Genomic DNA, 14,077 nt, shown 5'->3' with positions numbered 1-14,077 from the left:
CCTCTCTCTCTCCCTCCCTCCCTCCCCCCACGTACACACTCACACCTCAGTCAGACCCGTTTATATGCTGTGATTTTCTGGACACGGCCGTCCCTGACACCGGATAGATGAGGCTAATCTCAGCCGCAGGCAGACTGTCAGACAGCTTTGCTGACACTCTGGGTGTAAAATGGCGCTCGGCTGCTCTCTCTCTCTCTCTCTCTCTCTCTCTCTCTCTCTCTCTCTCTCTCTCTCTCTCTCTCTCTCTCTCTCTCTCTCTCGCTGCGAGTGACCAGAAAAATAGGAACACCTGTACAGTGGCACGCGAGCAACATCAGACTGACTCATTCAACAAAAAGCCAATTTACCTCTGGCTGCACGACAAGTTAAAATGTACTGTAGGCTGTTCCATGGATCATTACAAACTTACATGATCCAATCCAGTGCAACACAAATGACCAGTCAAATCAACACCTGTGACATCACGTCAACAACAATTAGCTTGCGAATTACAGGTTTCACCAGTGTTGGATTTATTGCACGGCTGCTGTTTGTGCATTGCATTTCACTTGAGTTTCTATTTGTTCTGGCCACTCACAAGTGTGTGTGCAACGCGACAAGTGCGTCTCCGCTTGTGCGCACACGTCGAGGTTGTGGGTCACGTGACGCGGCGGAACCATACTATGTGTATGTGTGCGCGTGCGGTGCTACATGTGCGCGTGTGTGCGTCATCTCTAATGGCCTGTTAATTGCCTGACAGTGTTCCCACACACACCTCTACTAATGTTCCGCTTGCTATTCAGCCAGCGGCCCGCCTGCCTTCCTCCTGCCTCTCATCCTTCCTCCTCCTCCTCCTCCTCCCCTCTCCCCTCGGTACGGATTGTTCCGTTACAATAGCAGCCTCGCTCACTAATGAGCTTACCTCACCAGAATTGTGATCAGGTTCTTGTGAGGCACACACTGATTGTGAGAATTTAGATTGGGGAGAAAAAGACGCACAGACATATACAGTAAGCCTACATTTACCCAGTGACCCACACTTGAGTTACCTGTGTAAACTTCAGCACCTTGGACAGCACCTGAGGGCTCCGCTCAGGTGTTGCTGTCTGAAGCCCGGAGTCCATGCACCTTCTCCCGGCTCTACAGAAAACACACACAAAGCACAGTGTCTTCTAGTTTTCCTTAATCGCGACAATTAGACCCAATATTTTCCTCCGGACCCCGACAGACGTTGCTTGTAAGTCTCTTTTTCTCTCCGAGCGTGCCGCCACTCTCATTACACACACTGATTAAAGCATAGATTAGCCAGCAGTGGCCCTGTGCGCTCCTCACCAGCAGCTCGCTCAATATCAATTAGAGGCTGCGCCAAAAGCAGCATGTCCACCGGTGGCCCTCTGTCTCTTGCTTCCAGCCTGTTCACATGCGCTGGCAATCCGCTGCTTTAAAAAGGCAGCAGCCTAATATCACTAAGGCGAGGATAAAACAGTCTTGGCATTGAATGTTTAACAGTCACTGGGAGAGATGAGGAAGGACAGGTGATCACGTGGTAGCCGTATTATACACCACAGCAAATAATAACAAACGCAATCACAGACTTTTAAAAAAAAAATCTCTCCCAGTCTCTCGCACCTCAAGTGGCGAAATAAAGGAAAAGTCACTTAGGCCTATTAGTCAAGGCAGCGCGGCCTACCTCTGCGGAGTTCATTTTGGAAATAATGAATAGTATGTGGATATGGAATGAAAAGCCTTTCAACCCAGCATCAGTAGGTCGTTCCGGCTTAGAGAGAATTAATTCATATTTCTCCTCTTCTCTGACCTCCTTGCCTGGATAGAAATGAGGCTAATAGCGGCTGATTTCATTTACCGACTGCATTAGTGGAGATATTTATGTCTAACCTTATTGATTCCATATCTTAAACACCAACTAGCCGATATATATTTAAGAGGAGCTAGTTTGTGTTTTGATATAATGGGTCAATTCAGTGCAGTTAGGCTTAATTACAAACGAAAGTTTCTTTATTAAGCAGCACTGGAAAGAAATAACTGTTGAACTGCTAATATAATTTGCAATATTTTATCAATAGCCTATTGATCACAGTGACACTTAGGCATGCAGTTTATTGCATGATTAAAAACAAAAACATAAATTCCACCCAAAAAAAATCTCCCTCACTCAATTTTGACTGACGAATGGACAGTAATGTTTTATTATGGCATTTCCTGCTTATTACAGGCGTTATGAGTAGGAGCCTCTGTAAATTGTTAAGGGTCACTGTGTGAGATTCCCAAGTATAATTGACTGTCATGCAACAGTAGAGGCCTTGATTGGCTTTTTACAGAGAAAAGCTCCAACGTCCCCAACCTATTTATCCACAATAACCATGTGGTAAATACAGTGCTGCTCCCCCTCTGCACAACCTTCGGGGTCCACTAACAGACAGCCTGTCCAATTAAAAGTGGCCATCGATTATAGATAGCTGCCTGCTGGCATATGAGGGAGACAATGTTGGATGCTATGCCACTGCCAATACAGGCCACAGTTAGCCACGCACTAACCAGAGCTGACACCAGCATATTAGATCTGGACTGGGTTAATTCACCTGCACTTGGCCCCTGTGTTGGCTCCATAGCGCGGCGGTTTACCTGCCCAGTCTAAATGCTGATCATTAAGTTGCTTCCAGCAGCCATGATTGGTGCAGAGGGGCTCATATCGTTGATTAAAAAGGAAGGCTGATATCGCAGTTATTTCAAAGCCCTTCCTCTCTCCCAGCGGTCAGCCTTAGAGAGAGAGAGGGAGAGAGAGAGAGGGCAAATGTAAGACACATTTAAGATCGAATCCGTTTCATTCACTGAACACTGCACTGAACATCTGGTTTGTTTTTAACGCGTCCTCAGACCGTACACAGTCCTGTCCCAACACATTTCTGATAAAATGATATAGAAAAGATCCCTTTTTTTGATTTGATGGCACGCCGGGGCTGTGAGAAAATGACGGCACTAATTTGTATGTCAGTGAGGAAACAGGCCCGTAGCTCATAGTTATCCCTTGTTATTGTGTGTGAAAGCCTCTGAACCTAATTCCAATTTTTCCCTCTCCCTATTTTCCAGCAAGCTGCTTTTCCATTAACTTTGGGAAAACACGGTGGCAGGTCCATTTAAAAAGCCCCTGCTCCACCCTTCCCATAAGCGCCTCAGCTCGGGAAAATAAGAAATTAAGAGCAGGGCCCATTTCATCATCAGCAGCCTCCCTCCCTCCCTCCTCCCTCTCTCTCTCTCTCTCTTGTCTCTCCTCACCCAAACACAGCGACGGCATCATCCGCCGGTGGAGCTCCCGGAGGGCGGGACTGGGGAGCTTTACCTTAGCATATGTTAACTATTACAAGATGTCTTGATGGAACACAACGAAATGACTGGTAATTGACATAAAATATGACAAAGTGTTTGAGTCTTTCTGAGGAAAGCGTCGCGTATTACGGCGAATCAGCTCCGTAATGTGACTGATTAATGAAAGATCGGCCTCGCACTCACTCAGCTGATTCTGTGAAAAATGAGTTTTGTGTTGTCATTCCGACAAGCCGGCAACCACGGCCGGAAAAGACTATTAGCCGGAATCATTATCAATAGCCATATTTTCAAACTCTATTATGGCAATCAGGCTAGAATTTATTCAATAGATTTAGTTCATTTGGTTGTAATTGATAAATAATCAAAATTTATCAATGTACTTGCACACATTTCACTAACAATCAGGGAAAACTGCCCCATTTACCAGCTGACTTGGTCCAAATTAGAGCTAAATTGATGATCAATTAATCTTGGGAGGGGTAGTGCGCCGTGTTTAGCAGAGAAGCAGCAGAAATGTGGCGGGGGTGGGTTGAAAGGAGGGAGGAGAGAGAGAGAGAGAAAGGGGAGGGAGGGAGTAGAGGATGATAAAGAGAATGGATGGATGGGAAAGTGTGGGATTTGTGAGGTGAGAGACGAGCTGAACTGGCTGGGTGAGTAACAGCACTGAAAACACAAGGAAGCTGCGAGGTTGTGATGGGCGGCAACAACATAGAAATACAACATCTGTGTGTGTGTGTGTGCACTTGTGTGCTTTCTCGTTTTTATTTCAAAGGTTTTACTGCATTGCTTCCACACACACCGTTCTCCTCATCACACAATCAGCCAGAGCTCATTTTTAGGATGTGTTTATATGTGCACATGCACCAACTCCCACCCCCCACTACTATATATTGGGGTGTGTGTGTGCTGTGCGCCATATAGTTCTTGAGAGAGTGAGTGAGCCACACTCACTGAAGTATCAGGTAGATCAAGTTCGGCAAGTCAGAGTGAGCAAGGTCAAAGAGACTGATCCCATTTATTCTTTAATTTGCTGAGGCATTAAATTGCATGATGTGGCTTTGCTGCAGGCTGATAATTACCAGCACATGTTTCTAATTTCAAGCTACTCAGAGACACTAGTGACCCAAGTCCTCCCCTTTATCTGGTATTTTAGGAGCATGAGTGTGTGAGTATGTGTGGGAGGTGGCGTGTGTGTGTGTGTGTGTGTGTGTATGTGGATGTATATACATATGGTTTGCCACAACTAGAGTAACCACAGCACCTTCTCATCATCTGCAACTATTAAATCATAAACTGTCATATTTTACTTAATCATCCGCATTGTTGGTGTTGCTAATAAAAGCTTCTTTAACACTTTAGATACGTCTGAACACTGGCCTTATATACTGTTATACTCTGACAGTCTCTGCTGTTAAAATGTGTAAAAGCTGATTTTACTGTTTTCAGGCTGCAGTGAAAGGAAAAGGCTCTCGCTCAGTGTGTCAAAGGCTCGCTGGCACCTGTAATGTAAGGCACTCATTACCTTCAATGATGCATTACAGCTTCCTAATGATGGAACCACAGTAATGGACCTAACTAATGACCGGACTTAAGAAAGAACATATTCTAATAGCTGGAGCAGAACTGGAGGGAAAGTCAAGGTGTCTGGGAGGAGAAGGAATTAGATCTGCAGACAGGGGAAGCCTAATTGACTGAGGTCAGGCTGTAAATACAATAGATTACAGGCTATGCTTAATACTGTAACCCTGCGAGTTAAATATTTAGCTCCTGTTTTAAATCTGATTAAGTTAGGATAGGATTAATTAAAAAATTGAGAGTATTTATGCCTAGAAATTAAATAAACACAAAGAAAAAAGCACATTCAGGCAAACGGGTGCTTTACACTGCTGCCAGTACAGTGAGATCTAATGAAAACATAGAGGGCTCATGATCCAGAGGAATCGAGCTTTTATCAGAATTGTGCTGCAAACCTCAGTAGATACTCTCAGCCAATAAAATGTCAACACAGATTTTAGAAAAGATTTGTTTTGCCAGTGGCCTTTTAACTCCTGTATTTCCAAAATGTCTGTTTTCAGAGAGCGAAGAAAACAGCTTTGATTTCAAATTGATCACCGTCTGTTTTGTAGACTTTCTTTTTCACCATTTTTCAGCATTTATTTTTGATTTCTAAGGAAGAAGTGTACAAATGTCTATAAATTATTTTAAAAATAACTATTGGGAAATAAGATAAATTTGGGATATATAATCAATGGATCTTTGTGGTTCTAAGGCACCAGCATCATCAGGTCCACTGGCCTTTCTGTTGGGATTTGAATGATTGTGTGATGTGTAGTGCTGCTGCCATTTACTCAATTAGGCGACTAATCAGACGTTAAAGTCTTGTGGTCGAGCAAGAGTATTTCAGCTGAACAGTCAATATTTATGGTCTGTTTTTAAAGGGGCGAGCTGTCCTTAAATCATCCCAAACATGACACAGTTTTATTAAGCAGTGAAATGTAAGAAAATTACATTCACTTTACAAGAGGACAATAATGTTAAAGAAACAGTTTGACAGGTTTTTTTATTTACATTTTTAACTTGATGGATTTATAGAAGGATTGTTGTGATTGTGTTGAGAGGTTGAGTGTGGTTAAGTGTTTTTTTATAAGGCTGCAGCTGAGTCATTTGGAGGCAAACTAATCTCCTGACTCTACTACAGTACAGTATGGCATACCACAGAAGCCCACCCCCTTTTTATATAAAACAATTGAAAGTGCTGCTGTGTCGTCATGAATGTATGGTACTTACTACTTTTCCTTGGGGGCTATTGACCCAATAAACAAGTTGGAACAATCCACCTTTTTATGTTTGGTTTTGACTGGCAGGAGATGGCTGCTGCTGCTCACTCCTGGGGTCAACTTTTAACAGCACAAGTAATGAGACACTTTTAAAGCTGTTGAGACAGAACACCACTGCTTTAATGACACCTTTGTGACTTTCATTGCTGTTTTAATAACCCCGCAACTACCAACCAACCACTCAAACACACACACACACACACACACACACACACACACACACACACACACACACACACACACACACACACACAGCTCCAAGCACGCACGCACCACACCATCCCTCTCCGTGACACACGCCTCTTCTTCCTCATTAAGGAAATCGCTCTTCTTTGCTGATTATTTTATTTGAAGCCGTGATTACCGCTCCGTGCACCAGATCACGCAGTAACGGAGACCAGGCGGAGGGCAGCGGGCCTAATTGGGGCATGAGATGCGCGGGGTGGTGCAGCCAGGCTGGGTGGCCGAAGAGGGAAGCCTCTAATGGGTTTGCCTAGCTGTCTGCGGCTCTCCACTCCGCGCCTCTCTCTGCATCTCCCGGGCTCGGATGCAATATTGGTCGGCTCCTTTTATACCCCTTATCCGACTGTCATCAAATCACCTGCACAAAACTACATTGGCGATTTGTTAGAGAGCCGTTTCTGCAGATGAAAAATCGATTTTCCTTTTAGATTTCTATAACTGAGTGAATGCAGATGCCTACGAGGCGAAGCATTAGGCCTGAACATAAGAAACAACCAGTTCGCCTGCTGGTCCATGGTACAATTTGGCTGTGGTGTAAAGGATCTCATCCCTGCATCTGCCTTTTGTTACTTGTATTATTCTAACCTACTCTGTAAAGGCCCATATGAGCAATGGATTTAACGCAGTTTGATTGCTAAAAAAGCGCGGAGAGGGTGGACACGGAATTCTTGATCTTTGAAATTGCTCTACAAAATTGCATTTGTTTTTGGTGCGCTTCCATTAAAAGTGTCTCCTCGCGTGTAAACAGCCGTTCCGCACTCAGATGCGCCGCATTAACCCGGGAGGATTGTATGTGAGTGTGTTTTTACTGGGGAAGATTGATGTGGTCCAGTTAGGGAGGCTGAGTGAGACATAGACCCATTTCATGTGGGTTCCTCTTATTACAGCAATAAGTTACAGCCTGAGGATCGGACAGCTGAGGGGGGATATCTGCGATCCGGCTCCCTGCTCTCCCTGCAGCAAAACACAATATCAATATTTATCAATGCGAGGCAAAGAATAACTACGAGCATTTAATTCTTACATTTGTATGTGCATAGAGCGCCCATATGAACTATTACGAAATCAGTTTTTATCCTGTAAATGTACCAATACTTTGAAAAATATGTTCTTCTTCTTTTATCAGACCTATTGTTGATGTTGTTAAACTAGTACGTTCATTTATTAATATGTATTATTGTCTATTTCTGCATAAAACCGAATAAGAAAAAAATTGCAACTTGCACAAGTTTTTTGAAAATAAAATAAAGCAACTCCATATTAAATAATTAATAACAGTGATAGATTAGTAATTTCATGATTGTTTTTACCAGTTGAAATATGCACTTGAAAAAAAAAGTAAAATTTATCTGAATCGAATAATTTCCAGATAATAACTTCAAAATGACTTTTAAAATATTTCAGAATTTGAATAAATGTATTTACTTAACTTAGTGTCGTAGATTATTCATACATTTAGCCTACTTCCACAGATATTGAATATTCTCTGACCTTCATGGACTGAGTTCATTTCTAAAAAAAAAAAAAAAAAAAAAAAAGTTAGTTAGTTAGTTTTTTTTTTTTTTTAATGTTACATTAGTCATCCTCATGCTTCCACTAGTTGGAAATCAAACAACTTCCAGAGCGTACAAACCGTCTCTCCTGGCTCAAGCCCTTCACAAACGCAGGGCTGGCCTTCCAACTCCCAGCACAGACACCTCTGCTCTCTCCTTGTCTACACTTGTGAATCAAACGAATCGAGCCTCTGCTGCTGCTGCTGCTGCTGCTGATTGCTTATCCTGAACCTTCGGGAGCTGGTCACAGTTTTCCTCATCTCAGTGGACCATGCACCAGACCATTTCCTTAAGTTTTCACGCTGTGCCACATATAGGCTACTTCCCTGCGTCCCGGCAGATTGCGGCTGAGGAGCATAAAAGATGAGCTGCCTCCATGTGGCGCGGGAGGAGAGAGAGGAGTCCTCGCTCGGACGCCTCCTTTGTGCGGCTGCAAAGAAACCTATTTAGTCCCAGGCGGAGGTCTATTCACCAGGCTCACCCTGACATCTGCCAAAAGCCCTCTCTAACCAGCACTGTCTGGAGAAGGAAGAGTAGCGCGCAGATCAATGACTGTCCTGTTAATTGTATAATAGACCTACTTATGGACCGCTGCTAAAGGGGGCACAATCGTTTAGGGTCTACCACGTCTGATTTTGTTTGAACCAAACAGGCCTAAATACCTTTAATTGCCCCCGCGCTGATGAAAAGTCGATGGGAGTTAAAGCGGCCGATCACTAACGGAGCTTAAATCCATCTGTACTCGTTTATTTATTTATTTCCTCCATTTGTTTCCACAAATCACCTGCCATGGGGGAACGGGAGCGATATTCGTTTTGTTTGTGATTCAAGGACGGGAGGGGAAGTGGGGCTGAGAGAGAAGGCCTGCTCTTGTAAGGCTTCTCACTTCCTATGGTGTTTCTTTTCTCTTATGACTAAAGTCCACACTGTGATCTGTGCAGAACACACACACACACACACTGTTATTTCTTCCAGAAAAAAATTATAAAATAAAAACTAATACAGGCCTACAAAGAGTAATTAGCTTGAAATGTGTTTTAATTCATTGGCTTTTTTCCCTTAATTTAGGGAATCAATCCTCCCCTTGTGAAGCTGGGTCACTGTGTGTAAACAGACCATTTGACACAGTCCAGTGCTTTGAAAATTGAGATTTGGATTCGTGTAATTATTTAATGGCAACACATTTTCTGGCTCAAACAACTGTAAGCTCCTCTCTCCTTGAGCAAAGTAAAACAAGCCCCCTTTTTCAATGAGCTCATGCACCTCCGCTATTTTACATGTATGTCTGTCTGCAAACGGGAGTCCTGTCATGGCACATGGGCTATATGAGATTAAACAAACACATTAAGATGTTTAACGTGGAATAATTTGAGCATGAAAAGCTAATAAATCAGAGAACGGAATGGCAGAGGATTGGATTGAATTGTAGTCTTTCGTGCACGTTTGAATCCGTGCGTGTGCGTACCTATGTGTGTATATTAAAAAAAAAAGAAAGAAAAAAAGAGGGGGGAGTCACGTCGCTGACATTTCCAAGCTCCCACTCTGATTGGCTCTTATTTGAGGAAGCTCACGGGTTCTTTCAACTAATAAGCGCCTCCCCGTCGCTCTAAAGGACATTATAATGCAAGGGACCTCCTTTTTTAACCACAAACCGAATTTTCGTTCATTTAGACGATATATACTTTTTAAATTGCCCCAAAGTTGTAGGGTTTTTTTGGACCGCATTTCACCCTGGAGCGGTACGCGATGCTCTCTCATGCCGACCTCCTGGATGCTCGGCTCGGTGAGTTATCATCACTAAACTCCGGCCCTAAACTCCAGTGTAAGATTTCAACTTCTTTAACATTTTAAAGTGATAAATAGACTGTGTAGTTAATTGTGTCAACAGCTAAATGTTTTATCGTTGTTGGAAGCAGTTGTTTACTGTAATTTATCCGGAATGATTTGACAGCAAAAATTACGATATAAGATTATATCTGAAGCTTCAGGCTGTTGACTGTGTGTGTTTTCTACATTAACCCAGTGCTTGTTTCAGAGAAACCAGGCTATTTCATGCAACTCTGATTTAAAGATGCTTGTGCCGGCTGTTTACTCAAAGCCTCTCCCCTCCTCGCCCTCTCAGGGATGAAGGATGCTGCAGAGTTACTCGGACACCGAGAAGCTCTCAAGTGCCGGCTGGGAGGCGGCGTGCAAGACCAGGGGCATCCGGGAGACATGGCCCCTGGTTCAGACTCAGTAGAGGGAACCACCCTCCTGCCGGGAGAAGACATCGCCACTGTGGGATCCAACTCTGCCGGCATGCCGGTGAACGGGAAGGAGCAGGAGAAGCAGCAGCAGCAGCCGCAGCAGAGCTCCAGTCAGTCCGCCAGCCAGAAACAGAAGCGGCACCGGACGCGCTTCACTCCGGCGCAGCTCAACGAGCTGGAGCGCAGCTTCGCCAAAACCCACTACCCCGACATCTTCATGAGGGAGGAACTGGCGCTGAGGATCGGCCTCACTGAGTCCAGAGTTCAGGTAAATACTCCTGCAGTGTAGTTTTTGTTTTTTGTATGTGATGCAAACACTGACATAAAAAGGCAGGGACGGGCTGTGGTTGTTACATTTCGATCCTTGGTTATAAATGTCCAAAAAGCCCTTTAGTTCCGTCTGGGAGCTAAGGTGCAACAAACAGGCTAAATACACACCAGCAGAGGATTCAGGATTCCATGTTCATTCTGTGCGTTTGTATGAAATAGTCCAGTGTTTTCTAATATATATATATATATAGGCTATATATATATATTTTTTTTTTTCTAATTGACTATAATGTACTCTCAGTTGTTTGTCTAGTTTCCCCGCTAATTTGGCTGCAAATGCCAAGAAAGTTAAAGCTAACAGGAATGCATTGACGTCACTGGTGCAGTCTAAGTTACCTCAAACTATAACTTCAAGTCCACTTTTGTGTAGATTCATTAAAGTAATAATCCTCTTTAAAATGATCTCTTTTTAAAAAATATATATTATACAGTTGCTCCCATATCCTGCCTCATTACTCACATGAAATTGTGTTTGAGAAAATGCAGGATTCGTTTAGTGTTATTCTAATACCGATTGTTTTACAAAAATATACTAATGCAAGCCTGTTTTAATTCAATTATATAATTCATCTATCCCATAATTTGATCAGTTTTAGCCTGATGGTAAGTAGCAGGCTGTATTTAATTTGAAGAAGCCGTGCCCCCTCTAATAGGTACACACTGCCTCTGTCCAAGGTGCTGAAACATTTCTCAGAACAGGAATCTGGTTCTCATGAAGTCAAAAAATATTAGGACGCCTTTCATAATTTTCACAGTTTTCGGATTTTTATTTTTTATTATTATTATTTATTTTTTTGCAACCCCCCTTCTGTGACTGCACCCCTGAAATATTAAAATAAGGACGTTGCAGCTGCCATTTATGCAATTAAAAAACTTAGACCCAAAACAACTGCACACAACAACTCGTTCTTTATCAAAGTATTATTATTTTCATTATTATTTAAAAATAATGGGAGCAAAATATTTTTAAGGATTTCATTTAAATTCCATGACTCACATATTTTTTTACAAAATGATTAGATTGGGAATGAGAGGCTTAGGTTATAGTTGGTTGTGACGTTTGCAACCTTATTTAATAGTTGGGGTAATGAAACATAGCAATCACTTTCAAACATTTTCCACTTGCTAACACTACAAGCTTATTTTTGAACCAGCCTGCATTAACAGGCTCCAATAAACCAAACACATTATCAACCAGTTTCAGCCTTATTTATAACAGTGAACGGGTTATTAACCAGTGATGTGAAATTCATGCAAATTATCCCACTGAAAGCAATAAAAGCAGTATAATCATTAGTCACCTTAATAATCAATTCTTTTATTCTGTGCGGTGCAGGATCCCTGCAGCCGCTCAGCCCGGCTCCTGTGGGCTGTTGGTAAACACTGAAGCCGCGCAGGTGCAGCCTTCAGTGGGCATGTTGGGTCCCAGTGCGCGCCCCCTTCTTCTTTTTCTTCCTCTTTTTTTTAAATGCTCTATCAGCGACGTCTTAATAGGACTCAAGAATATATTGTACTTTTTTTTTTAATGGAATGAGAAATTGCATTTTCTTTCCCCGCGAGTGTAATGGGTTTGGGCGACGTTTCACGGATGGCTGGGCGGAATGAGAGAGAGCGAGATTTCACTTTTAATACGGAGGCATCGACTCGCGGCCTCGCGCGCGCATTAATCACGGCCGAGGGTGATGAAATCTTTATAAAGCCCAACAGGGGAGGCGCGTGCGTCCTTATCCGTGTTGCCTATAGGCTTCGCTGTATACGTGCATGGGTTTCTGGGCGCGTGAGCGGATTGGCACATATTATTTCCACGTTAGATTGTGTATAGTAGTAACTGTCGGCCATTTGTATTTAAGCCCCGACAATATTTAGGGCAATTTTGAATTAATCTGTTTGTAAATAAGATGTAAGGAAGATAAATTGTTGGGCCCAGTGCAGCGGAACTCCAGTAATAAAGTGATGTGATTGTTGCCTTTTAATACAAAGCTCCCTCCAGCTTTGTATTCATTTGGTTGCTGTAGTTTTTCCTATAGCCTCTTAGAAACACATGATAACAACCTAAGTGGACAGTAGGTGAATGATTTGGTATTGACAAGAAATTCTTTTGACGTATATTTGTGTTATAAAGGCTAACACTCATTACTGGACAGGCAGGTGCAGATAGAGATTTAAGAAGATCTAGCCTATAGTTTTATTTATTTACTGTCTGTACAGTTTGTCTCAGCTCATCAGTGGTCACACAACATGTGGTCTAATTTAGACCAGGCCTCACAACCTGAATTGGGTTCGTGTTGCTCTGCTATGTCATGAAATGCACATGTTCATATGGCAGCTTTTATAAAAACCCAAATGTCATATTAATCCTGAAGTTTGAGTGAGATGCAGCGAGGTTATAGTGGGATTTGCGTGAGTAAAAATGGGTTATTTTTCTGGTTGCACTAACCCACACAGCCCACTGTGTTGGCTGGACATGTCTCCAACAACATCCTCCTTGCTGCCTATGTTATGGTGTGATGTAAACTGACACTGTCTCAGACATGTGTCCCTGAGTGTGTCCCTCTGATGGTTCATGGTCTCGTCTCTCTCTGATCGCAGGTTTGGTTCCAGAACAGACGCGCTAAGTGGAAGAAAAGGAAGAAGACCACCAATGTTTTCCGCTCCCCGGGGACGCTGCTCCCCACACCGGGCCTGCCCCAGTTCTCTGCCGCGGCCGCCATGGAGAACAGTTTGTGTTCCTTCCACGCCAACGACTCTCGCTGGGCCACGGGGATGCCGGGGGTCTCCCAGCTGCAGCTGCCGCCCGCCCTGGGTCGTCAGCCGGGCATGGCGCAGTCTCTGTCACAGTGCAGCCTGGGCCCGGGCCCACCAAACTCCATGGGTCTGTCCAACGGCCTGTCCTCCAACGGCCCCGGTCTGCAGTCCCACCTCTACCAGTCGCATTTCCCCGGAATGTCGGCCTCAATGTCGGCCTCTCTCTCCGGCCCAACGAACGTATCGGGCTCCCCGCAGCTGTGTAACTCCCCGGACAGTGACATGTGGAGAGGGACAAGCATCGCGTCACTGCGGCGCAAAGCGCTGGAGCACACAGTGTCCATGAGTTTCACTTAGTGACTTTTAAAAAATAACCAACCAACACCGCACCCCCTCTCCTCCCAACTCCCTCTCCCAGCTCCACCATGGGGCAATTCTTCTGTTTTTACCCCCGCTATTTAGAGCAACGCGAGAGAACGAGCGAGCTAATCGGGCCCGACATGTCTGAAATGTGGAGACTGTGTGTGACTTCATCTAGACATAATGACAAAAAGAAAAAGGACAACACTGATGGACAACTGGAGGAAAAAATAATAATTTGGGTTTGGGGTTATTTATCTTGTTAATTCAAAAAGGATTTTATCAACTACTGATGATAAATACTATTGTAATGATCTCTAGATTATAGGCCCTAATTACCAAGAGCCAAACAATCGTCGTATTTACGTTTTCATTGAGTGTGTCTTTATGCACACATGTTATTGTGTTCAGGTGAAGTTGTGTTATGTCAAAACGGTTA

The 14,077-nt window shown here is 43.5% G+C and overlaps 1 protein-coding gene across 1 annotated transcript; it reads left to right on the top strand.

Annotated features, from left to right (window-relative positions):
• Positions 1-9,703: 9,703 nt before the first annotated feature.
• Positions 9,704-13,725, top strand: LOC310992024 (homeobox protein orthopedia B-like; the record flags this gene model as incomplete). The annotated part of the gene is made up of 3 exons (XM_083979986.1): positions 9,704-9,779; positions 10,080-10,471; positions 13,123-13,725. The coding sequence occupies 3 exons, from the start codon at positions 9,704-9,706 to the stop codon at positions 13,633-13,635; spliced, it is 981 nt and encodes a 326-aa protein (XP_083836112.1). The 3' UTR covers positions 13,636-13,725.
• Between the last annotated feature and the right edge of the window lie 352 nt (positions 13,726-14,077).

The sequence above is a fragment of the Trachurus trachurus genome, assembly GCF_905171665.1.
Source record: "Trachurus trachurus genome assembly, chromosome: 9".
NCBI classification, from domain to species: Eukaryota; Metazoa; Chordata; class Actinopteri; order Carangiformes; family Carangidae; genus Trachurus; species Trachurus trachurus.
Note: the sequence above shows the minus strand (reverse complement) of the source record. Positions and strands in the feature narration are given on the sequence as shown.